The following is a 25,330-nucleotide window of genomic DNA, read 5'->3' as shown; positions in this document are numbered from 1 at the left end:
TTCCTTAGTGAAATTTTTATATAGATATATGCTACTTCAAGACAAGTAAGTCTTTAAAACTAATAAATTGGGAGTAGGGTGATTATTCTCTTACAGAAGAATTCTGGTTTTTGTTTATTTAAAGAAAGGACCTACATGATCTGTTCAAGCAGCACATTTCAGTGTTACCTTTAAAGTGGGATGTGTTTTATATTCAGCATACATTTAATTCATCGGTATGTAAATTAAATAAAGCAAGGTTTGTGTAGTCAACTTGGAGCTGGCCTTGGCGACTAGAGTTGGGATAGAACAGCAGAAGTAATAATAATAATCCCCAAACCTGGTTTCAGCAAGTAGATTCAATTACCAAATCTCTTCCTAGATTGACTGTCAAGTTTGCAGATTAAATTTTCTCTTTTCCCCTTACCACCTTCTGATGGAGCTGCTGCAGTTGAGGAAAGACGGGCCTCCAGAAGTGGGCCATGGAAGGAAGAGGAAGGAGGAGGAGTAAAACCAAAGACTCAAGCGTTGACAGTCTACTTTTATGTGTGCCTCAGTCAGACTTTAATAATTTCCAAAGTCTGTTGTGAAGACTTTGTTATGCATAAGGCCACAGGGGGGAAATGCCAATCAGTTTGAAATATTACCTATATAGTCTCAAGTGGAGCTCAAATTCTACCCTGGACTAATTGTGGGTGTTGGTGTGTGCATACCCACATACTCTCAAAGCTACATGTCAGCTAGGGATGGTTAACGTCCATAGGGCAATGGAGTCTCGTTGTCACTACTTTTGTTCCTCTTCTCTCCCTATAGTTTAGAATCACATTCATAATGGACCATAAGAGTATTCATATACTTATCCCTCATTTATTAAGGAACAAGAAAAAAAATCAAGGATCATTCACATAAGGTTTTTAAGGTATAGAAACGCAATCAGGGTTTATGGAGGCTCACTGGAGTTTTTTTTTTGACTTAAAATCACTGACACACTATTTGTTCAAGAAAAAAAATAAACCCTTCGCACATAAGGGCTGACAGTTTTTATCAGCAGGCTTGGGGATCAACTCTTTCAGCTACATATCATTCCTTTTCTTCTTTCTTTAAAAAAATTCTAGAAGCAAGCCTTGTCTTTCCTTGGTATTAAATATCCTAATTAATTCAACCTTGACAGTTACAGTTAGAAAGTTGTGACTTAAATGGAACGTGAGTTATTTTGTTCTTAATTTGCTCCTAATTACATAGTTCTTTCTACCAAAAGTAGTGAATAAAATGTGCAGATCTAAATATTACTTCAAGTCATAAGGAATTTTCCCCTTATAACAATCACTGTCTGCCTTCATGATTGATCTCTCGATTCGCTAAAAAGTTTTTAATATGTCATTGCCATTTATTAATCTCCCCAAGTGCTACAGCTTTTATTAGGACCTGGCTTACAATCCATGGGTGGGTTAAGCCTTTGCCTTGTGCCCTGATGTTCTTTCCTAGTACGAGAGTTGAGTCTTCTAATGGGAAAGGATTGATGTTATAATGATTCCAAAGGGCCTCTTTATGATGAAATTCTAAATACGCAAAATCCCATTAAACCTGTAGAAGTTCATAGGCTAGCCACGTTGAAATGACATATCATTATATTGGGTATAGTGTGGATATTATAAAGTGTGATATAATTGGAAATTATTGGTCATATTAACAAGCATGAAGAGCCACCCACCCTCATAAATTCAGAGGTTGTGGCCTGGATATTTGAAGTCTGAAAGAGAACAATACTCTGTGTATAAGTAATCAAAACTTAAAAATCTGACCCCAGAAATTGCTCTAATAAAATCCTGTCACTAACAACTTATTTTCGAACTCTTAAAGCGATCCTGGAAAGAATTTCATAAAACAATCCCTTAAAGACATGTGTTAAATGTTAATCTATTGAAAATTAAGATAATATTCTTGGACCCAGAGCTCCTGAAAACTGACCACTTGATGCTGTTATAATTTGGAATCCTAAGGAGGGTTGAGGCAAGGGACATGGAGTTCTCGAAACAATTAGCCTTGCAATTTAAGGCTCTCTTGGCTTTCTCCCAAGATGAAAGAATAAGGCGTCTTTAATGTTTTTTTTTTTCCACTCATACAATTGCTTCAAATTAGCACTTAAAAATTTAAAAATATCAAGGGCAAGATTGGAAATTAGTGAAATAAAAGGTTTCCTTTTAGACTGTTTCATACAAATTTTTAATTGTTTTACTCTGCAAAGTAGGTGGCTTTGAAAAAATCACTCTGCTTCCCTCACTTCTTATTTTATTGAATGGCTATATGCCTCACATAGCCATGGCTGAACAGCTATTAGATGGAGTCCACTGGACATGAGGACCTGAACTGTTTGAGCATATTCCTGTGAAAACCACCTAAGTCACTTGAATTTGGCTTTTAAAGAAAGTTATGTTTTAAAAAAGTTGTGGAAAACTAAGAACTATAAACTATCACTGAGCCAATTTTCTAGGATCAGTGAAAAGCACTTTTATACTCCTACATTAAGAAAAAAAAGTATCTGAATATGTTCTTATTTCTGTGACCTTCACTGAAAATATTGGAAGTGAAGTCTGTAGAATTACAGGTTTACATTTATTTTAATTTATTTGAAGGTTTGGGGAGTAATTCCTGTTATTAAAAATTGAAATAAAAAATAGTTATTCACATTTTATTTAATAGATGCAAGTTTTTTTTTTTATAACCACCCCTCATCAACCCCCAGCACTATTTTATACATTTGAAAACTGAATTTTATAAAGGACATTACTTTGTTCTTTAAGTCAGCAATATAGTTAAAAGCATATATTACTTTACATTTATTGCATATTTCACGTTGCATTTTATACTTACTTTACATTTACATTACACACTTATATTAATGAACCACAAAAATTCTGGCTGTTGTCCTTAAGGTGATTCTGTTCTTAACAGAAATGAGTTTTCTTCATCCAGAATTACGTGTCATTTTTGGGTCTTGTGGCTTAGCCACCACTTTCCTTTGGAAAACTATAGATCCTATCAAAGTGTTTATTGAAATTATATCCAGGCTTCAATTTCTTCTTTGTTTTATAGCCTGAAACTTACTAGTTTAAGCTTCTGTTTCTGGCATTTTAAAGAAATCCAGGTAAATTATGTTCCCTCAGTAACCTAATTCACAGTTTAAGAAGCTCTTATTGTATGAATTGTTTTTCTTTCTCTAACTAGTATCCATATTGTGCAGTTAAACTCTTTTCTTTTTCCAAGTAAAATTCTGCATACTAAAAAGAAGTTATCTGTTTGCTGTTTTTTCTTTAGGCCTTTTACAAAAGAAAGATAATCTTTTCTTTGTACATGCTATTCTTACAATCTTATTGTTTGACTGTTCTCTGACCCCTTTTCAAAGTCTATACTATATCTTTTTCTATACCTATAAGACCATAAATCACGTACATTGATCACTAATCTAGTAATTTGCACTATGATTTTCACAATGCCTGTTTTCATGATGTCTGTGCATCATGATCCAGTCTTTGTACCCTGATGTTAAGCTCGTTTTCTTAAACAATTCTAGACTTTATACTGTTTTTACCTAGGAATCCATTGGATGCCCCCAAATAATGCTTTATGTGCTAGGGAAAGGAATAAATTATGCGAAAGTTTAGTCAGAATTCCTGCCTGGCTAGCAGCCTCACATCACTCACTAAACTGCTGTAATTACCCACCCCCACTGTTCTGTAGAGAAGTGTAGGGAGCAAAGGAGAGGGTTGAGAGAGAGACATGAGTGAAATTAAGAATTTGGTGGCACAGTGGAATCTTCAATTTAGCCTTTCAGTGCAAATGCATAATGGCCTTTTCCTGTTCTATGCACACTTAACTGTGTTCATCCATTTAACGATATGAGGACTGAACACTCTTGAGTGGTTATGTTTGAGATATGGTTGCTGCTTAACGTCAAGCTCTTGTGATAAAACAGACACATAAGTGACCCAGTCATTGAGCAGCATATGGTTGGGACGTACATGATTGGCACACATAAGCACCATCATTGTTAAGACAGTTTGTTCTTAGATGAGGGAACCTCTCCAGGCTTCATGGAAAAAGCAAATAGAACTTGAATTGAAGCTGGAAGAAGAGGGTAGTCAAGGTAAATAAGAAAGAGGAAAGGCATTTAAGGAACAGCATTGAAAATAAAAATCTGAAAAACGTAGCTCAGCAAATGCAACCTTGCTTGTCTCTCCAGCCTCATCTTCAACTACTCTCTCCCTTGTTGATGTCCTAGTAGAACTGGCTTTGCCTGGAACACTCCACCCCCACCCCACGTTTAAATTATGCTCTCATGTCACATGCCCAGTTTGTAATTCTGTGTTAATGTATATTTTTTAAAAGTCTGTTTTCCTCAGTAGTCTGTTAACTTCGAGAGGGCCTGAATCATATCTGTTTCGTTCTTCACTAAATCTCCAAAGCTTCACATAAGGCCTGGAAACATTCATTTAGTGATCAAATATTAAAGTGCTAGGAATGTTTGAAAGGCAGTGGGTTCTCACTTTGCTTTGAACAGAGGGCCTATGTCAGAGTTATTAGGATGGAAAGTAAATCAGTCTGTCCAGGGTCTTGTGATCCACGTTGAGGATTTTGTGTTGGAGGGGCAACATTGGAAACTTGTGAGCAGAGAAGAGACGTATTCTAAGCAGTATTTTGAGAAGACTGACTTGAAGGTTATATTTAGGCTGTATTAGGCCGGAGAGAAGAAAGGTAGACCAGACCAGCCGGGAGTCACTTGCAGTAATGGAGTTCTGAGAGCCTAAAAACCTGCACTTAAGTGGTAGAAGTTAGGCCAGAAAGGAAGGATTGATCCAGGGAAAACTGAAGTGGAAAAATTTGCGGGTACTAAGTAGTCAGAGATAATTTTGAATGTTCTTGCTATATAATGTTCAGTGAGAAAAACAACACCAACAAGATAGAAATTTCTATCTATAGTGTGAGCTCAACTACAGACACGCGTTGCTTAACGACAGGGGTACATTCTGAGAAATGCGTTGTTAGGCGATTTCGTCACTGTGCGAACATTGTAGAGTGTACTTTCACAAACCTAGGTGGTACAGCCTAATACGCACCTAGGCTATATGGTACCAATCTTATGGGACCACCATCATATAAGCAGTCTGTCGTTGACGGAAACGTCGTTATGTGGTGCATGATTGTATATGAAATTATGGACTGAACAAAGTAGATGCAACCACATCAACATGTAGACAGTAGTTGCCTTTGGGTGGTGGGATTATGGATGATTGTCTTTTGTTTGTTTTCCTTTTTCTTGAATTTATATTTTTTCTATGAGCACCTATGACATATCCAATCAGAAAATAACAAAAAAAAAAAAGGTTTGATTTCAAGCATTTTGGCCTAGTTTCTTAATTCTGTCTTTCACAGCAATAGGGGTCAAGGACGTGTTTGGAGTTGAGGGCGTGTAGCTCGGATAGAGCTCAATTTATAGGTTAGGGATGACCTGCAGAGTGTAAGAGTAGTTGGATTCCTAGAGGTGGATTATCACAGGTGGAGACCTAGAGAGGCAGCTCCTCTGGAATCCTGATGGTTCCTCTGCATCTCAATTGATTTTCCCTCCAGATTCCCCCAAACTAGAAAATTTCAGTCCTCCTGTAACCCTGCCTCATCTTCACTCCAAGCATCTATTTTTTTTCCCCCTACTTCTTGGTTTGGTCTTGATTCTATCTTCTTTCCTTTCTCCTTGAATTAAGGTTGTGGTCTTCAAGCTATTGGCTTGCCTGCCCCCAAAAGAATTTTGGAAACGAAGAGCCATCTTAACATTTTCATACGCTAAGTAACATGCCAAGGTCACATAGCAAGTAGGTGGCAGACTGGGATTTGAACCCTTGGAGTCTGGCCCTAGAAACTCTGTTCTAATCTGGAGGACAACAAGCACTTTTAAACATTGAGAACTTTAAATCATTGTTTTAAGTCATTATTTTTTCTCCTTAACTCTTATTTCCAGTTTATTTCCCCCAAATAACATTACCATAAATGCAGTCATATGTTTGCTGGAAAGTCTTTTATCATTCAACTTATCATACTTGTCTGCAGTGAAAATTAAGAAAATAATGTATCTATAAATGGAAATTTTATTATTTAATTTTGATCAAGTGAATACAATCAAAGCAATATAAATAATATAAATTTTCATAATTTGTTAAACATAAAGTGGAGTTTTGTTAGAAATACGTCTGTCAGTAAAATGGATGGGGCTGTAAATTCTTTTCTTCCCAGATTAGTTCATGTGTCCATGGATTCATTCTAAGAAAGAGGAAAAGTACACTATCAGTTCCAGGCCCAGTTTTCATTTTTACAGATGTAACTGCTGAGACACCTGTTCATGTGAATTGGTGGGACTAGGAACTTTATCACATCATCTTTCAGTTCTTAGAAATCATTTCAAATTCTATGCCAAAAATTAATACAATGATCTATTTGTTTTGTTAAAAGGAAAGAAATAGAAATCACCTACCTTATTACCCAGAGGTTGTTATAGTCATTCACTTTCTCAATTTCTGGAAAGAGACACTCACAAGACATACCAAATGCATATTTATAAATTCAGCTGTTAGTCTTTCATTTAGAGGCATGTCATTTATTCTAGTATATACAGACAAGATTGGGGAAATAAAATTACTGTATTAGTTATTCAAATAACTTCTGCAAAATGTTTTCTTTTTTAAGGAGACACTTTTATCTTATCACTGCAGATTTAGCTATCTTAATTGATGAAAATTTCCACCAGTGCTCATGGTCAAATTAGGCTGCCAAATCTGACTTCATTTTCATTGGAAAAAATTAAACTCACTTTTCAGTCCAAATAAATCTATTAATATGCATTTTGAGAAAAATTATAAAAACATCAATAAATTATGGACTGCATCTCGTAGGATAGATCACTAAAACAGTTCAGAATAAAATGTGGAGTTAATAAAATTAATTTATTCAGTTTATAATAGAAGTGCAATTTCTCATTACTTAATTAGTAATGATGTGCTATAATGTAAAACTTAAGGTTTTTTGTGAAGTGAAGAGTATGTTAGAAGTCATGGTATTACTTTGATAATATGGTTCCATGTGTGTATCACAATCTGGTGTTGGACTTTAGGAACAAATTAGATAAAAGGCATATATAAAAATATTTATTAATTTTGCTAGATCTCATGGTCAAACTTTTTATGTATTTAATGAAAGGAGAAGTTATGTACTGCTAAAAATTAAGTGCTTTGGCATTTAGATCATAACTTATAATTTTATTTTTATTAACAAGATGTAGAAAATTTTAAAGATGAAATGATAAACATAACTGAAATAAATATTTTGATATTTGATTAAATGGGTTGTAACTACCTTATTAATTGATAAACATAGTTTCTGCAGGGAATCATGTAAAACTTCCATCCACAGGATTTATCCATTTTATCTTACAAATTTAGTAGGTCCAGGAAAATATTCAAACTGAATTTAAAGAAGTTGGCATCACTTAACAGTGTTTAGGGGCTTTTCTTCCCAGGTGATGACACCTCCTAGGGATGAGTATCAGGAAAAGTTGGAAAGAATCACTTACCTTCGAGTATATCGGGGAAAAAGCCATTTTTAGTCTCGGACATTTTTGCTTTGCTCTCACAGGATACTTTCTAAAGAGTGATACGTTATTAAAAGAGACAAGAATGCAAGAGGTGAGTTCATTACTGTTGCCACACTTCACGTTGTATCTGAATTCTGAATATTCCACCATAGACCCAAATATCAGGTTTTAGCTACCCTTTACTTGTATGTGTATAGTCAGGGAAAGAAGGCACTTTTCCAGGTTCTTGGTGCATATATTAATCGTTAAAGGAGGCTTTCACATAGCAATTCAAATCAATTACTTTGGCACCCAAGAGAGTTTTATACCCTGGACCAGTGCACTGTGTAAGTCAAGTCCGAGTATACCTTTATTTTGTAAAGAAGGAAGGGTACAGTTTTCAAAGGAGGGACGGGAATGGATAGTCTCTGGGAGCCTGTAGGCCTGTTCTCAGGTTTCTCAATTTTAGGAAAGAGAAAAATATGGGATTGCAGGATCTGGAAATCGAGTCCCTATGTCTGCATTCCTCTTGGAAGGCCTATGCATACCCCAGGTTTGGGCATATCATAGTTTGAAATCCACTGAGTCAAGGCATCTCCCAGTGGAGTACTGCAGAAATTCGCTACTCTGTTCACTTGGCTCTAGGCCATCCCTGCCCTCAACTCTGTCTCTGTGATTTTCAGTGTGGGGTGTTTCTAGGGTGTATGTTAGCGTCACATCTCGTAATTTTTCAAACCAAACATGGACTCTTCTTTAGGGGGGTTAAGGCTCTGTGGTTGAGGTTCATCCAGCACCTTTGTCAGCTGCTGTTAACAGCTGAACGTGTGCCATGTCCCCCAAGGTGACAACCATTGCTTGAGTTAAACTTCTGGACTCGTGTCAGATTTTTATGTCTAAACTTATAATCATTTTCACCTTATAAAATGTTTAATATTTTCTATATTCTGTGAACAAGAAATAAAATTATCTTATAAGCTTTCCACAGGTTTTTGCCTTTAGTATTAAGGCTCCTTACAGTCTGTGCATCTGACATTTTTGGACTTATCTCCAGCTATTTGCCTAAAGTGTTACACATTCTTTGGATATTTAGTTCTCTTACACACACCCCATTAGTTCAGTGGTTCTCAAAGTACGGTCCCTGGTCAGCAGCGTCAGCATCTTGTGGAGACTTGTTTGAAATGCAAATTCTTGGTCCCAGTGAGTCAGAAACTCTGAGGGAGGTGGCCCAGCAGTCTGTTTTAACCAGCCCTTCAGCTGATTCCGTGCACATAATGTTTGAGAACCCCACCTTAGTTCATCTACCTACATTACTCTCCTCTTGTCTGGTCTGCTGAATTCCTAGTTGTCCTACAAGACTGTGCCTTCCCGGCAGAGTTGCCCTGTCTTCTGTGTCCTACAGTACCTGATCAAGTCTCTTTTATAGCCTTTATATTGCTTGCATCTGTCTACCTTGGAAGCTGGAGGCCACCACATAAATTACTTTCACATCTGCATGCAGCACCTGCCTTGGTGACAAGTTGTTAAGTGCAGGTGAATGAATGAATGTATGCCTGAATGAAGGAGATGAGCATTTTAGGAGGAGTGGTGATCAGTGAGGTCAGCTGCTGTGGAGAGATCCTGGAGAATAATGAAGGACGAAAGCTGTTGGATTGCATAGTAAGGCAGATGTTGGTGACCTTTGAAATGCTTGCTTCAGCAGAGTGACGGGCAAGAAGCCCAGATTGCTGGGAGTTAGGGACTTCCAAAATGATGAAGACTTACAAGTTTCCACAGTTTCTTATTGACTGTTTATCTGAACATGTGGTAGAAACAGAATTTGGGAGAAATAACTAAGTGACCTTAGGCCAGTTACTTAACCTCATTGAGCCTGTGATCTCCAAATAGGCAATGATAGTAATACTGTGTGTGTTTAACTTTTTTTAAAGGATTAAATGAGATCATTGTAACCTCCTAGAATGATGCGTGACATTTAGTTACTACTTAAATGGTCATTTCCTTTACTTTCCCCCCAAATACGTAATTATTTTTACTTATTAACATTGAAGGCATCCATCATCCTTTGTAATTTTGTATAAGATATGAAATTAAGAATAGTCTCATTGCAGTTATTGGAGAAATTGAGAATTGCATTTAGCTTGGAGCTAACATACCTTTAGTTGAACCACTGACAGCTACTTGGAAATTACATGGTATCCAGCTGGAGAAGTATCCCAAAAGGTAGTTGTCTTAGACAAGGCTCTTTTAGATACAAGTTGTAGAATCCTACTTCAAGCAGACATAAGAGAGAGAGAGAGAGAGGGATTTTGTTGGCTTGTGTCACTGAAAATTACAGGGTTAGTACCAGCCTCAAGCACTGCCATATCCGTATCTTCTGGATCAACAATATTGTCAGCACTTGTTCTTTCTCAGGCCATCTTGCAGCCCAGCTGCAACTGCATGTGATTCTTGTTCTCAAGCATATTTACCAGCTATAAAATTTGGGGAAAGAGAAGAACTTAGTTCTAACTAAACTTTAGTTCTCACTAAAATCCTGGATTCAGTCTCACTGTTCAGACTTAGGTCACTTGCCCATTCTTGAACCAGTTGTTGTGGCCAGGGGACTGGGATATACTGGTTTTCCAGGCTTGGCTTAAGGAATGTTTCATTCTATGAAATAACTGGTACTGAGTGTAGGGGAAGAATGGTTCCCCAAAGGGAAATCCAGTTTCTGTTACCAGAATGAAGGGGAGTAAATGCAAAGGAGGCAAAATAATATCATCTTCTTGTGTAGAAAAGTGCCTTTTCAAACTGGGCTGCTGGGAACTCGAGGGGTCCTGCTGAGATGCTTAAACAAGTTGAAGGGAAGAAGAGAGAACAAATGGTTGGAAGTTCCCTAATCCGTGCTCACTCTAGCGTTAGCAAGAGTAGCTTCACTTCTATATATTTTGTATACCCAATTTCTGGTTAGGATTTCATTTGAAAATGGAACTTTGGCAATACTGTTGGTATAGGACAATTTAGCAGATGGTTAGGCCCATAAAGTATAAAAGGGTGACCATCTTTTCCCACTCTGTCCTGCTGAGCAAGTCCTTGCCCTTCCTTTCGTTTATCCTCATTGGCCCTACCCATATTCCTAACCCTGCTAAGATCCAGACTTGAATCCTCCACAGCCAGGCAGATAGGAGGAGCATGACATTAGGCAGAAGTCTAGTTCTCAATTTACCAATATTACGACACTTAAAAAAATCATCAATTACCGTTTGTTCACCAAGGAGATAGCCCCAAAAGTTGTCGACAACTTGGTGACTCAGTATGATCCCACAATTATAAAGCAGAAAATTTTGGTACTTTCAAGACATTTGACGGATCGTAATCTTTGATGATATGTTTATGCTGAAACTTGCAGTTGACATCGGCAAGCTGGGCAGTCTAATATTTTCCAAGTCTGCGTCTTGTGGCTCATCTCCCAGGTGATTGCTCCCTAAATCACACTCTTAGGGCTTTTTCCTTTTCCACTGTTGACTTTCTCTAAATATCTGGCCCATCCTTTCATCCTTCATATCAGAGCCCAAATGTGCCCAGGTGCCTATTTGTGTAAATAAAGTTTTATTAGAACACAGACACACCCGTGGTTTAAGTCTTATCTGCTTTCCCTCTACAGCAGTCCCCACTTATCCGTGGGGGATATGTTCCAAGACCCCCAGCGGATACCTGAAGCTGCAGATAGTACCGAACCCTATATATACTATGTTTTTTCCTATACATACATACCTGTGATAAAGTTTAATTTATAAATCAGGCACAGTAAAAGATTAACAACAATAACTAACAATAAAATAGAACAATTATAACAATATACTTTAATAAAAGTTACTGTAGATCTTAGCAACCTCAGCATATGATTTTTTTTCTTTCCTTATTAAGTTGAGAATTTTACCTTTTCACTGAAAGGAAGCACTTTTTGGCTTCTCTTTGGCACGTCTGAATTACCAGCATCATTACTCCTGTGCTTTGGGGCCATTATTAAGTAAAATAAGGGTTATTTGAACACAAGCATGGCAATACCGTGGCGGTTGATCTTGGCGATAACCAAGATGGCTACTAAATGACTAATGGGCAGGTAGTGGACACGCTGGATGAAGGGATGATTCACATCCTGAGTGAGGCGGAGCGGAGAGCGCGCGATTTCATCACGGTACTCAGAACGGCGCTCAATTTAAAACTTATGAATTGTTTATTTCTGGAATTTTCCATTTAATATTTTCGGACTGTGGTTGACCACGGGTAACAGAAACCATGGAAAGCGAAACCACGGATAAGGGAGGGGAACTACTGTATAACAGCAGAAGTAAGTAGTTGTGAAAGAGAACTTATGGCACACAGGCCTAAAATATTTACTGTCTGGCCCTTTACAGAAAAAGTTGACCTCTGCTATATATTTATATGTCTTAATAGCAGTGTTCCTACTTCTTGACATATAGCATACTTATGAAGAAGAATCAGGTAATGTCCTTATAATACTCTCACTCTCTGACGTTCTCAAAAGCATATCTAGGGAAATATTGTTGCCTCACCTATTTGACCTGTGCTCTTTCAACTCTCTGAACAACTTCTCTTTGTTTCTGTACCCTGAACAGTTTAGTCCTCTTCATCCTCCAAAGCTGCCAGCCCTTTTTAAGGAGTGGGAGGGAGAGGAGTGACAGCTTTCCACCTGGCCCTCCAACACATTGGTACACACACCTGCATATACTTAATGCACAGATACAAGGTCCAAACACATGGGCAAACATCAGGATTTCGTGTCATTTTATTTCCCCTCTACTGAACCCTCTTGATTTCATATTTGTTGTGATCATAGCAGCGTGTTTTGTGAAGAAGCGTTTGATATGGGCCAGGAGGGTTGATGAAGGGAAATGGAGGAAGAGCAGACGTCTTCTAATCTGGTCACTGTATTCTGTAAGCAGAGCAGCCACTCCTCAGAAGGCTGAGTAGTTAAGCTGTACTTGAAGAAGAACAAGGATAATAATACCTCTTTCCTGCATTTTTGCAATCTAAATGCCCTGTGGAGTGAGAGAAGACTTCAGTCCCTGGGCTTGTGAATCCCTTATCTTTCTCAAATGTTAAATTAATTTTTAAGGCTATTTATTCAAAGTTGACTTAACCACTAGAATAGGAAAGATCAGACAAATCAGCTGCAAGAAATGAAGTATGAGGAAACCCGAACTCTTTGACAAAGTATTCCTGGGAGTAAATGTGTTGAATGAAGCCAGCGGGTAAATGATAAGGGCCTTTACACTGTGGACGTAAGAAAGCAATTTATCAAGAGTACATGAACTCTCTAGTGACCACAAGTCAGGAGGAAACGAGAGTGGAGGAGGAGCCCTGAAAAAATACATTTGAAATACTGAAAAACGTGTGTGTGTGCATGTACTTTTAAATAGCTGCATTAATATGCAGAAATACTGGTCTATTAAAATAGGAGTTGCTCAGCGTGCACATGTACAGTAGCCTATACTGTTGTGGGATACAGTGTTAGGAAGAGTCGTTGAGAAAGGCCAGGCAGTGGTTTAGAACTTGCGGAAACCTAGGGTATTCACAGGTATAGCTACGATTTGAGCCTGGTGGTTGTTGAGTGATATTCATTTGCCTGACTCATGAGATTAGATGACCATCTTTCAGGCTCACATGTTTATCTGTTTTAATCTCTAGAAGGTCATTTGTGTATCATTCTGACAGTTGCTCTAATGCTTTGGTGTTCTCTCAAGGAGTTCAAAGCACCTCTCATTCATTAGCTCATTAATCTTTTTTTTTTTTTTTTTAAGGAAGATCAGCCCTGAGCTAACATCCGTGCTAATCCTCCTCTTTTTGCTGAGGAAGACTGGCTCAGAATTAGCTCATTAATCTTTGCAGCTTCTCTTTGAGCCTTCTAGATGAGACAATGTTATCTTCATTGTTCACTTTAGAGAAACTGAGGGAAAATGTAATTACATTATCTGCCATAGGGTTCCCATGAACTTAGATAAGGATGAAGAATAGAATTTTTGACCTTATCTTGGCTTTTAGATCTAGAAGAGAGATGTAATTTCTTAGATTTGAGGAGAAAAAGACCTAATTGTTGAAATACTAGTTTCATTAAAAGTATTTACCCTGAGAATGGTCATCCTCGGTTTTCTCTCCTGAGATAACACAATTAGCTGAAATAAGCAGAAATTCTCAAACTTTGATTTTAGTCATTTTTTTCCATTTTCTTCTGATACTAAACTATTGTCAGAGCTATTGACAACATGACTAAGTTGTGACTTGAATTTCTTTTGTTTCTCCTGGATAACTTTTAGAGAACATGCCAGTCAACACTAAACTATCTAACACATGTACAGCAGATGGAAAATTTGGAGAACTGGATCTTGGGATAATCACCCTTGGCTAATTTAACTTGACTTAAATTACTAGCCCTCCACATGGATGTCAGCTTTCTTTATTCCCTCTAAATTAGCCCTTTTACCCCTGTGGTCTAAAGAACACGCTCCTCTTCCTCTTTAAACCATTCAGGTGTTATAAGGGGTGAATCTTATTCAAAATTGGTATTGGTTGAGCCTGCTTTTATGGCATGAGCTGGGAATTGTTTGTTCTTTGGTTGAGGGAGGAGGGCACCATGGTAACTTGGGTTGAGCCATAGTTGAGTTGGGCTGAGCCGTAGTCCAATTAGCAAATTAATTAGTCAGGTTTTTAGAGCCAGCCACAGTCATTTAGAAATACCCTCAGTGGCTCTCTTTCTGCAAGTTGGATGTGTTTTGTGTTTGCTGTCATCTGCAGTTTATAAACACACCGAATCAAAAAAAAAAAAAAAAGGCAAAACAGCAGGAGGTGGGAAGAGAACTATTTACATTGCGAAATCTTGCTTAAACATCTGCGGTTATCATCCATCTGTAGAAATGGAGCTCAGATAACTTCCAGTAACTTGTTTCTACTTTCTCTGTCCTCCCCCTTTCTCTATTTCCACTGATCTCTGGAACTTCGGGGGGACCGCCACAGCCTTGGATAAGCTCAGCACGCAGCACCTGTACCACCCCACCCAGGTGGAGATCGTGCAGTCCAATGTGGTGTTCGACATCAGCAGCCTGATGCTGTATGGGACACAGGCGGTGCCCGTGCGGCTAAAGATCCTGCTGGACCGTCTCTTCAGTGTCCTGAAGCAAGAGGAGGTGCTGCACATCCTGCACGGCCTGGGCTGGACTCTGCGGGACTACGTCCGGGGGTACATCCTTCAGGTAGGGGGAGGGCGTTGAAGCTGGTGTCTGGCGCCAGCTCTGGGAGGGGTTGGGTGAGAGCCCTTGGCAAACCTGGTCTCCTTCCTGCCCCTCACAGGCCCAGGCACGCACACCCTCTTCTGGTTAAAAAGGTCCTTTTGGCAGGCTTGTCAGGGAATTGGAAAGAAGGAGTGACATCCCAACAGGCTGGTATTGGGCCTCAGTGGTATATATTAGACAGAACAAGCAGCCTATTGCCTAGTATTGTGTTGTTTGCATCTTTTTTAATTCAGCTCTCTCTCCCTACAACATGAGCTGTCTGGCTTCTCCAACAAGTCTTATTGAAGCCCTACGAAAAGGGAGGGCTCTTTGAGGTGGGTGATGGGTGTGTGAAAATCTCAGATTTCACTTCATCTGGGTTTAGTTGGGCTTGTTCTCACACTTAATCTGTAGGTTTGGTATTTCCTTGGTTGTCTGTGTAACCTATTTATTGCCTCCTCATCCCAGTCAAAGGAAGAGCTGTAACCTCTGTAAACCCCCTGCTTTCATGACCGCTCAACCCACACATTCCAAATCCTGCAGACATGGGTATAGAATTGGCCTTCACAGCACCTGTTCTTCCAGCCTTGAGCCCCTTCTTTGTGTCAGTGTCACTTCCGATCTGGTAAGGGTCTTAAGACTTTTCCGGGAGGCCCGCATCCTCCACTCTCCCCTACCCGACATCCCTGCCTTTTTCCGTCATTTTTTGCAGTATGTCATGAGTCGTTTTGCATTGTGTACTTTGCCTCTGAAATGTTTTTATGGCCATCTGTCTTCCTACGACCCTTGAAGGGTAAATGTTGAAAACAGCATGTTGGGACACCCCAGGATCCAAAGACCACACTGGATGATGAAGAAGTCCTCCCTCCTGCCAGAGGAGATCACAGTTTGAGAAGGTAGACTCTGAAGTGAGTTTTGAAATTTCCTATGGGGATAATACCAGGAGAAATGACCCCTTCAAAAAAAGTTGTTTTTGGCTCTGCCAGCCTTATTTATGCCCCGAGCCACCCTGTGTTGTGTGTGAGGCCTTGGCTGCCAGCTTGGTATGTGATGAGTAGGGGTGCCTCCAGTCTCCCCCTCATTTTAACCTGGCATAAAAACACACACATTCCTGTCATTCTCCTGTGTGGTACCTCCAGCTATTAGGCAGGGCAGGAGAGCAGAGGAGGAACGATGAGTGGACGTAGAGAAAGAGGGGAGGTGGAATAACCTGTCTGCTCCTGTGACTGCTTTAGTTAGCATAGAATTGTTTCTTGGTTCAGTTGGGATGTCAACTTGGAAGGCACAGAAATTTGGCCCTCAGAAGATGAGATGTTGATGATAAGAGTAATAATTATATATTACGTTTTCAGTTTATAGAAGACTTTCACAAGCATTATCTCATTTGCCTCAGGATGGGGATGTTTCAGTGGGGTGAGTGGACAGTTGAGTCCTGGGTGGTCAGGGGACGTGTTGGGGTACAAGGTCCAGGTGAAAGGGGCCAGGAAAAATAAAACGTGGAATACCACTTTCACAGTCCCTGGTAATAGTGGCCTGGAGATGCATCAGTGCCACATCTCTCTGCAGTCGTTTCCACGACAAGATTATTAATGTTCTTTTGGGTGGATTTTACCCCATAGGAAGGAACAAACCTCCTGCAGATTTTTGAATGGAACTGTTAGCTTGGCTAAGCACTCTTTCCTTTATTCAAAACCTGAAGTATTGTGCCCCATCTGGTACCATCTTCACTGCCTCTGCTGTGATGGTTCGTTCTATCGTCAATGCTGTATTTCACTTCCACGTGTATATTTTTGCCTAAGATATCTGGAGTATATGAATGGTCTCTTTCTGTCCAAACAAATAGGTAATGTGCATGCCTGTGATTGTTTGCCATCTCAATAACCCAGTTCTCTGTGGCATTTTGATGGCAGTAAATATGGAATCTGCTAGTTGTTCTGTGGTGTGGTCTTCATGTTCTGTCTTGACCAGTGCCTGTTCTTTGTCTTACTTGAAATTATTATTTAGGTGTTAATTTTTCCCCAATGTTTCAAGATATCTCTAAGGCAAGCATAGAAGGTGTACTCCATATTTCTTTTTGTATGAGGGCTTAGGATTTAAAGATACAAAATTGCAAGAGAATTTAAGTATGAGAGGAAATTTCAGCAAAACCACAAACTAACATTTAAAGAGTCTCTTTTTTGGGGGTGAAATACTGCATATAAAGAATGCTGTCCTTTATTGTGATACTTAAGTTATAATTAATTTTCATTAATTTAATATAGGTTTTGACAGTCTCAAATTTAATATAATCTGTTTCTCCATTCAGTGTCTAGAACTGGCATTTTGAGAAAATCATAGATGATTTTTACATTAGAGGAAGACTAGGTTTAGTTTCTGTCTTGTTTTATTGATAGAATTGATGTAATATAGATTTTACTTAAATGATGCTTTTTATCATTCAGCATTTCTCATCCACTTGTTTCTTGTGAAAACAGTTCTTGGTTTAGGAAAAAAACAAGAGGTTGAAGGACACAAAACTTAGCAGTTATGTAGTGAGAAAATGCTCATTTTGATTAAAAAAAAACATACCCCCAAAACAAGAGCTTAGACCATAGAAGTAAACCTTTTTCCTCTAAAGCAATGTGATTTGATTATTGGCCAAAATTCTAAAAATTATATGTAGTAATGATAAGGTGTGCACCATTGACTTTGTATATAATTATATATAAAATTTTTGTACAAGTAGACTATAAAATGTGCGTTCAAAGGTTGTGGAACCCTATAATGCACTATTAGTGTACAAGTCATTTTATCTGGGTAAAACTCAATTGTCTTGTAGCCCTCAAGGCATCAATTTTACCATTATTGCTCTCAACAGCAGTATATTGAATATTATGTCAGTTAAAGGAGAATAATTATCAAGGCAAGTTAGGGTGGCTGTTAGTCTTACCGCGTATTGACTTGGTTAGCAGTTGGCTATAGGTTGTGTTACTGGGCAAATGAAGATGTACGGTAAGTTGAACTGGTGAAGCCAGGATATTAATTTAACTCTCTACGGGCCCAAACCTACATCCCTTATGTATACACAGCTATTCTTGGTTTCAGAGATAGTTTTGAATGTGGAAGAACAGCAGATGTCTGATCTGATTTTGAATTCTTGGATGTGGGGAAAAGGGGAGCAGACCATTTAAAACTATCCTTTGCAAGCATGTATGAAAAGGTTATTAAAAGAACAAGAGAGATGGTAGTGATGCCACAGAGTCATTTAAAAGACTAGCAATGTCTTTCAAGAACCCTGTACTGTTTTGATAAAAATTACTTTTCACTTAGGTGATTATCTGTGTAATCCGTAAGCTAGCCAGCTGGGTATAAAATGTACAGTATAATTTGGACTACAAAGATTTAAGAATCCAGGTAATATCTTAAAGGTAAAGAACCCAGTATTCTCTTGTGTACCAATTAAAGTGTTCATTCAGAGAGTACAGAAGAAGTAAGGTAAATTTTATGCATTTTTCCACAAAACAGCAGAAAAAGGAAATATGCAATTAGATGCTAAAATCTAAATATAAAGGAATATAAGATGTTTTTTCTGCTGCTGAAGTGTAATTTTTATTTCAAGTCTATATCTCGTAGTACATTTATTGGCAATGAATAAAAGCAATGTCCTGTTCTTTCCCCATTTTCCCTGTCTTCGACCTAGCATGTGAGACTATAGGTAGTTATCATTGTTGAATTAAATCATTTAAAAATCAAGTTTTCACACAGTCTGTTTTCAGTTTGAACGTCTAACTGACTTGCCTGGGCTCATCCACCAGCCCGTCTGTGGAAATCTCCTCCTTTGCAAATGAGTCCTGCCAGAATTCAGAGAACCATATCAGACACTCTGAATAATTAGCTGAGGTGTCAGCAGCCTTGTGAGAGCATGAGCAGTGACGCACATTTCAAATCACCTGTGTCTTGAAACAATCAGAACTAATAGAACAACCAACACTTCAGAAGAACATTTCCCAGAGTATTCTGGGGGCATTAGTCTTCCAGAGGTCCAACTTTAGATTTGGGAGGAACTTCACTCTGGATCTTTCCCTTAGAGCCTCAAGATGCACATTAGCGTAGTAAAGGCTCTGAGAAGTTCTGGAGTAAGTGGTCTGTGAGAGTAGGTACGTAGCTTCTACCAGCCTTTCCCAATTCATAGCCATTTCCTGTCAGGCTCATCAGGAGTCTTCAATTCCTGAACACGCTCAACTCTTCTTTACTTGGGGGCGACAGGATGTACGGAGTCTTCTGCCTGGACTCTCCTACTCCTCTCCCTGCATGGGCAGTTTCCTGTCCTTTAGGTGTCAGCCAAAGTCCCACTTTTTCACGGAGACATTTTCTGTCCAGCTTAACCAGTATAGGTCTCTTCTCGTGTGGCTGGATCTCAGGACTCTGTTTCCCTCAAGCCTCAGTCCAATTTAAAATCAATCAATTAATTAACTCAACTGTTAAAATGTTTTTTGTTGGCTTCCTCCCTAAGGAAAGCCATAAAGGCAGGGTACCCAATAATATTTGTTAAACGAATGGGTAAAGAAACCTGCTGAAGATGTTTGCCATGGAACTCATGGAATATCCAATAACTTCAGTTGGTCCAAGGGGTCTTGAGTCTTTCTTCAGGCTTCCTAGGGACTAAATGCTGTAACAGCATCTGGGCTTTTGAGGGCAATAAGAAGAAACGCAAAGGCTCCCACACCCCCTAGCTGGTGGTCTGTGTAAAATAAGTGTTTTGTGGTATCCATGCGGTAGAAAACGTCAATATTAAGCAAACACTTGTATTTAAACAGCCCTTTGTGGAGCAAGTTCACATACGTTAGCTCTTTGCATCCTCTCATACCATCCTTTGGTAGTTATTGCCAATGAATTAACATTAGGAGTAGTTGAAACTCAGGGTGGTTAAGTGACTTTCCCATGATCACAGAAGCTGTTAATTGGCACAGTTGATGCACTATAAGCTTCCTGAGGATAAGAACCACTTATCTCTTGTTCATCACCGTAACCCAGCACCCTGCACCCAGCCTGGCACATAATAATGCTTACTAAATATTGGAGGGAGGAAATTTTGAAATCTGATTCGTACTCAGGTCTCTGATTCTATGGGCACTGTTTGGATGTTTTTTGTTTTTGTTTTCTTTTTAAGACTACCAAGCTGTCTTTCCAGAAGGTGATACGTGAGAGTCTTATAGCATCAGAGTGGGGTGGTCTGGGGAACAGAGAAGGCCTGAGAATCCTGAACTGACCAGGTTAAGATCTCTCTTGTATTCAGTGGCAGATCATACCCGCATGACCTTAGACAAAATTAGGTGAAATTGGCGCCTCTTTTGTGTTCCTTTTCTTGCTATTTCGTGATAGTCCACCTTGTTTCAGGTTACCTTTCCCCTCTCATTTCCATGACCCAAATGTTTTCTCTAGATCTGATGTTAATCAGTAACGCTTCATTGTAAATTCTGGCCTTTGACTTACCTTTCCAGGGATACAGGCCTTTTGTAATTGAGTGTAAACAAACAAAGGTTTTGTACCTCATTAATAAAATTTCAACTATGTCATGGGCAGGGGCTGTGCAGAGATGAAATAGCTCTTTTCTGGGTCTATAAAAGTATATCAAATTGGATGGTAAAGTGGGCACTGGATATCGAGGAAGAAGATTGGGCTCGAGTCCTAGTACCACCACTGATTACTCATGCAAGTGTGGAAAAATTTGCCATTCTCGGCCATAGTTTCTTCATCTTTAAAATTGAGATAACCCCTTGTACCTCTCTGGCTTTGGAATGGCAAAACGGTGAAATACTGTAGTTGAAGTATCTTATAAACTCCTACTCAAGTTGGTATTTTTCACATATATCTATGCCTTAAGTTAACTCTGACCAGTTACAGCAAGGAAATATCAGGTGCCAAACATGTTTCCCTGCAGATATCAAAAGCTTGAAAAAAGATAGGAAATACATTTTCGGCTTTAGTTAATATCCATAGGGTAAATGCTAGTTGTTTTAGTAAATAAACCCTGAGATACTCGTGGCCTAACACAGTAGGAGTTTGTTTCTCCGCGGCAGCAAGACCACTCTGCATTCCTGGTTGTTGAGCGCTCTCCTCCCAGGGGTGATGTGAGGAGAGATCATTTAGGGCCTCTGCCATTTTATGGCTCTGCCATTCTCCGGGGGCCTTAGCTTCCTCATCCAGGTGGCAGCCCTGAGAGAGAGAGCGGAGGTTATGTGTGGGAGGCTTTCATGGACGAGGCCCGTTAAGTAGACTGGGTCACTTCTTGCCACATGTCATTGATCAGAGCCTACATCTAAATGGGGCCATCTGCCTGAGGGGAGCTAGCACATGTAGTCCCAGGCCGAGCAGCTACTCGCAGCTGTTCCTCTGGACCGTGGAGGATGAGCACAGGTCAGTGGCCCACCCAGATGTGGTGGAATAGCCACAATTCTGTCTTCTTTATATACATTTGGACCAGGAAAGCTGAGGGCAGCAGATTAGGGTGGTTAAGGCAGGTTCATGGATTTGAATCCTGGCTCCAGTTCTCATTAGATGTGTGAAAATAGACCCACGTCTTTATCTACCTAGATCTCAGTTCCTTCACCTGTAAAGCAGACATACCAACAGTACCTCATGAGCTTATTGTGAAGATAAAATAAAATGATGCACATAAAGCATTTAGTAGTGCCACTTGCTAAGTATCCAATAAATGTTAACTGTTAACAAGATGATGAAAAAGATGATGATATAGATTATTATAGACTATTGCCAATCTGGCCATTTTAGATCTTTGTGTATAAAACAGCCTTAAATCCTGAAATTTTTTTATATTTTACTTTGTCTCTTATAACAGAGTGCCTTCCCAACCAGTCAGGCAAAAGGGTAGCTACTATTCAAATGTAAATAAATAATACATACATACCTATGCACATACATGTACGTACCTGTGTGTGTGTACATGTGTACATAGTACAGACCTCATTACAAATAAGAGGCAGGAGACCGTAGTGACAAAGATTTTGGAGTGGGACAGACTTGGGTATGAATCTTGGTTTCACCTTTTGATAGTTCTGTTACCTAAGATAGGTCATTTAACATATTTGAACCTCAGTTTCTTCATCTGTAAAGGTTAAATGAGACAGTATTTATAAAGTACTTAGTGCAGTAACCAGCCTGCAGCACTCTTATTAATATTAACCATTACCACCTTGTGAAAATGTGAGTAGCGTGTGTTCTTTTTTTTAAGTAATGACTTATTCCATATATGACTATCGTTTTGTTACCCTTGCATTTCTATTTCATCAACCCTTTCAATGCCTGTCCAAGCACCTGGCACAGAATGAATGAATACTTGATAAATTTATTAAAAGCATTAGAGTATCTGGGCTTTCACCCCGTTGCATAAGGTAAAACTAATTTAAAATAGGCAAACTTTTTTATGGGTATTATCTGACCTCACAGATTTTTAGGATATTTCTGGAGCAGAAAGACGAATGGATCTAGGTATGAATTCATTTAGGTAGTCCTTCAAATAGCAAATTTTATTGATTAATTACTATGTGCTGAGTACACAAGAGACAATCTCTCAGGAAGCCCTCACTCTAATGGACGAAGCAACTATAAACAAATCAAGCGAGTTGTATGATCAAAACTATATGAATGTAGGGGCTGGCCCCATGGCTTGGCGGTTGGGTGCGTGTGCTCCGCTGCTGGCGGCCCAGGTTCGGATCCCGGGCGCGCACTGACGCACCGCTTCTCCGGCCATGCTGAGGCCACGTCCCACATACAGCAACTGGAAGGACGTGCAACTATGACATACAACTGTCTACTGGGGCTTTGGGGAGAAAAAGGAGGAGGATTGGCAACAGATGTTAGCTCAGAGCCAGTCTTCCTCAGCAAAAAACGGAGGATTAGCATGGATGTTAGCTCAGGACTGATCTTCCTCACCAAAAAAAAAAAAAAAAAAACCTATATGAATGTACAGATGACCCATAGCATTGACATAGAAGAGGTATTGTTTGGCTCCGACTAAAGATTGGATTATCACCACCAGGATGTAAGGTGTGTTTGCATCATGTCAGCAACATGTGAATCTTTTTCAGAAGAGAAGGAAGGATCACAGGTGTGAATAGTCAAGATCCCCGTCTTTGGCAGGGATATACAAAAAGGTTTAGGGCAGTGTACTGTATTTGTAGTGTCTGTTTTCCAGAATGCTTGGACCACTCTATAGACATTATCCTAGCAATCCTCCTAACTTCCCTATTAGAGAGATAGTTTCAGAGACTATTATCCCTGGTTTTAAAGTTATCGTGGCTGAAGGCCTCAGGCAGGGTCAAAGCTGGAAGTGAAATACAGGGATTTTGAATTTGTTGCCAAAGGCTCTAACTATTTAAACAGCAGTGAAAATAAACACCTTATATCCAAGGACGTAGCTTGATGTTTTGTGCTCAGAGTTAAAATAAAAATGTTCCTCCCTTTACTCTTGCAAAGTAGAGATAGATAGCTCACTACATTCCAGGATGGAATGCAGTGACTGCTGGAATAGGATTTGTGTCTGTGGGACATGGAGAGAGGGTTTTGTATTCCCCAGGAGGAGCAGAAATGAGCCCACCGCTCTCTGGCCATTCACCATTTGATAAGACCCAGTTCAGATTTACTTGAAATAGATATTTTCTGTGATGGCACTGATTAAACCATACGATCTCCAGAGCAATCCTCTTATATGCTCCTTGTTGAATTTAAAGTGTAAAGCTCCCGAGCTTTGGGTTTAGGCCTCAATTCTACCACCAATTAGCTCTCTAGCCTTGCAGAAGGTACATAATTTCTATGAGCCTCATTTTCCTGATGATACCTTCTTAATGGAGTTTCGAGGATAAAGGGAAGTAATTTGTTAAATTCATAGTGGAGCTCAGTAAATGCTAATTCCTTAAGTAGAGTGATTTCCCAATCCTTGACCCCCTACAACCCTTAAGTTTCTAGAGCAACAGAAGCTTTGTGAATCTTCTACTTGTCCATATATTTTATTTGAGCTACTGTGTCCTTTTCTAATATTTCTCCCATTTTGACAGAAGGAGCAGGTGGAGTATGAGAGGGGCTTGTCTGAGAACTGAACTCTAATATGACTATAGCTGAGAATCATGGGAAGGCTCTCAAGACTCAGCCGTAGGCTACCATCTGTTTCTTTTGAGTAACCTACATTTCCGATACTTGTACGTGAAATCATGAAGGGCTGTGAAAAGTAGAAAGTGAGATGAGGATCTGCATGAGTTTCTGGAAGCTTTTGCTAAATCCATACAGATGGGACAAACGTAAATAAAGATACACTTATTTGATTCATGTAGGCTAGCCATATGAGTAACGCCAGCAGCAACTGGAAAATAGAATGCAGGCCAATACATTTGCTAGTAGAATTAAAGTGACCACTGCCAAATTGAATTACTCTAGGAAGACCTGTTGAAAGAGGAGATTCTTAAGGAAGAAGAGAGATACTGTTACATAGTAGAAAGGATGGAACAAACATTTTTCTGTACAGGAAGAATGCTATGTTGGGAAGAGGTGTGAACAAGTTTATGGGGGAGAGCTGCATTTCAGTTGGGTGAGCAGCATTGAGCTGTGGTGTTGGTGGGTGTGGTTAGGCCAGGCTTGGGCCTGTTCATCAGAAGCTCTTCTTGATTCACCTGATGTTTGCATCGCCATCCCTTTCTAATCACTAGTGACTAGTGATTCTCTTGGTTCCTGGACCTGGCATTTGTTGCTAATAATCCTCAAACTTAAAAAGGCAGATCACTGGCTAGTGACTCATGAACAATTATTTTTGAAACCCAGCATTGAGGTCCTGTTTTCTAGGAAGTGTTTTCGTTTGTTGATGGCAAATGAAAACCAACAAGTGACCTGTTGTGTCCTCTCTCTCTTTCCTTCCCTCTCTCTCTCTCTCTTTCTTTCACAATCAAGGTGGACTTGGGATGGGGGACTTGGAGAGTAGATTGAACAGTGGTAGTATTGTGTTTCAACGATGGGATGTCTTGCATGGCTACAATAGACTATAATACATAAGAGAATGAAATATTGGTTGGTATGCATTTTTCCGTCCAGAGCTCATCTTCAATTTACTGTGTATTTCTCACCTACAGCATCCAGAAAAGCATTTTTCAGAGACTTTGAGAACGGAAGGCCCTCTCTGAGGAAATGCTTTAACCTGGTTTCCTTGTTCTTATGTAATTTTCTCTCTTTAACAAAGCCATAATAATAGTGTCAGAGGCAGCTTTCTAGTTAGTATGAGTAATGTGGTTACTGTATTTTCTATTTTTATTTTAATATACTTTTCCTGCTGTGGATTTTTTTTCTCTTTTGGTTTTAAAAATAGTAGTTGAGTAAATGTGGTAATTTGAATACTCTGGTGCACACTGCATCCTCACTGGGATGCAATTCTGAAGGAATACTGTGGACAACAGACTTTTTTTTCACATTCCTTAGTGGAATAAATAGG

At 39.3% G+C, this 25,330-nt stretch overlaps 1 protein-coding gene across 14 annotated transcripts in view; it reads left to right on the top strand.

Annotated features, from left to right (window-relative positions):
• The window catches only part of BNC2 (basonuclin zinc finger protein 2), a 411,375-nt gene that overhangs the window by 278,154 nt on the left and 107,891 nt on the right, over window positions 1–25,330 (top strand). For all 14 annotated transcript variants that reach the window (XM_058565847.1, XM_058565843.1, XM_058565844.1 and 11 more), the window contains one exon: window positions 14,606–14,841. In XM_058565847.1, the coding sequence (XP_058421830.1) occupies window positions 14,606–14,841 (236 nt within the window). The remainder of the gene's footprint in view (window positions 1–14,605; window positions 14,842–25,330) is intronic.

This window comes from Diceros bicornis, chromosome 22 (assembly GCF_020826845.1).
Source record: "Diceros bicornis minor isolate mBicDic1 chromosome 22, mDicBic1.mat.cur, whole genome shotgun sequence".
NCBI lineage: Eukaryota > Metazoa > Chordata > Mammalia > Perissodactyla > Rhinocerotidae > Diceros > Diceros bicornis.
This window is presented reverse-complemented; position numbering and strand designations above follow the sequence as displayed.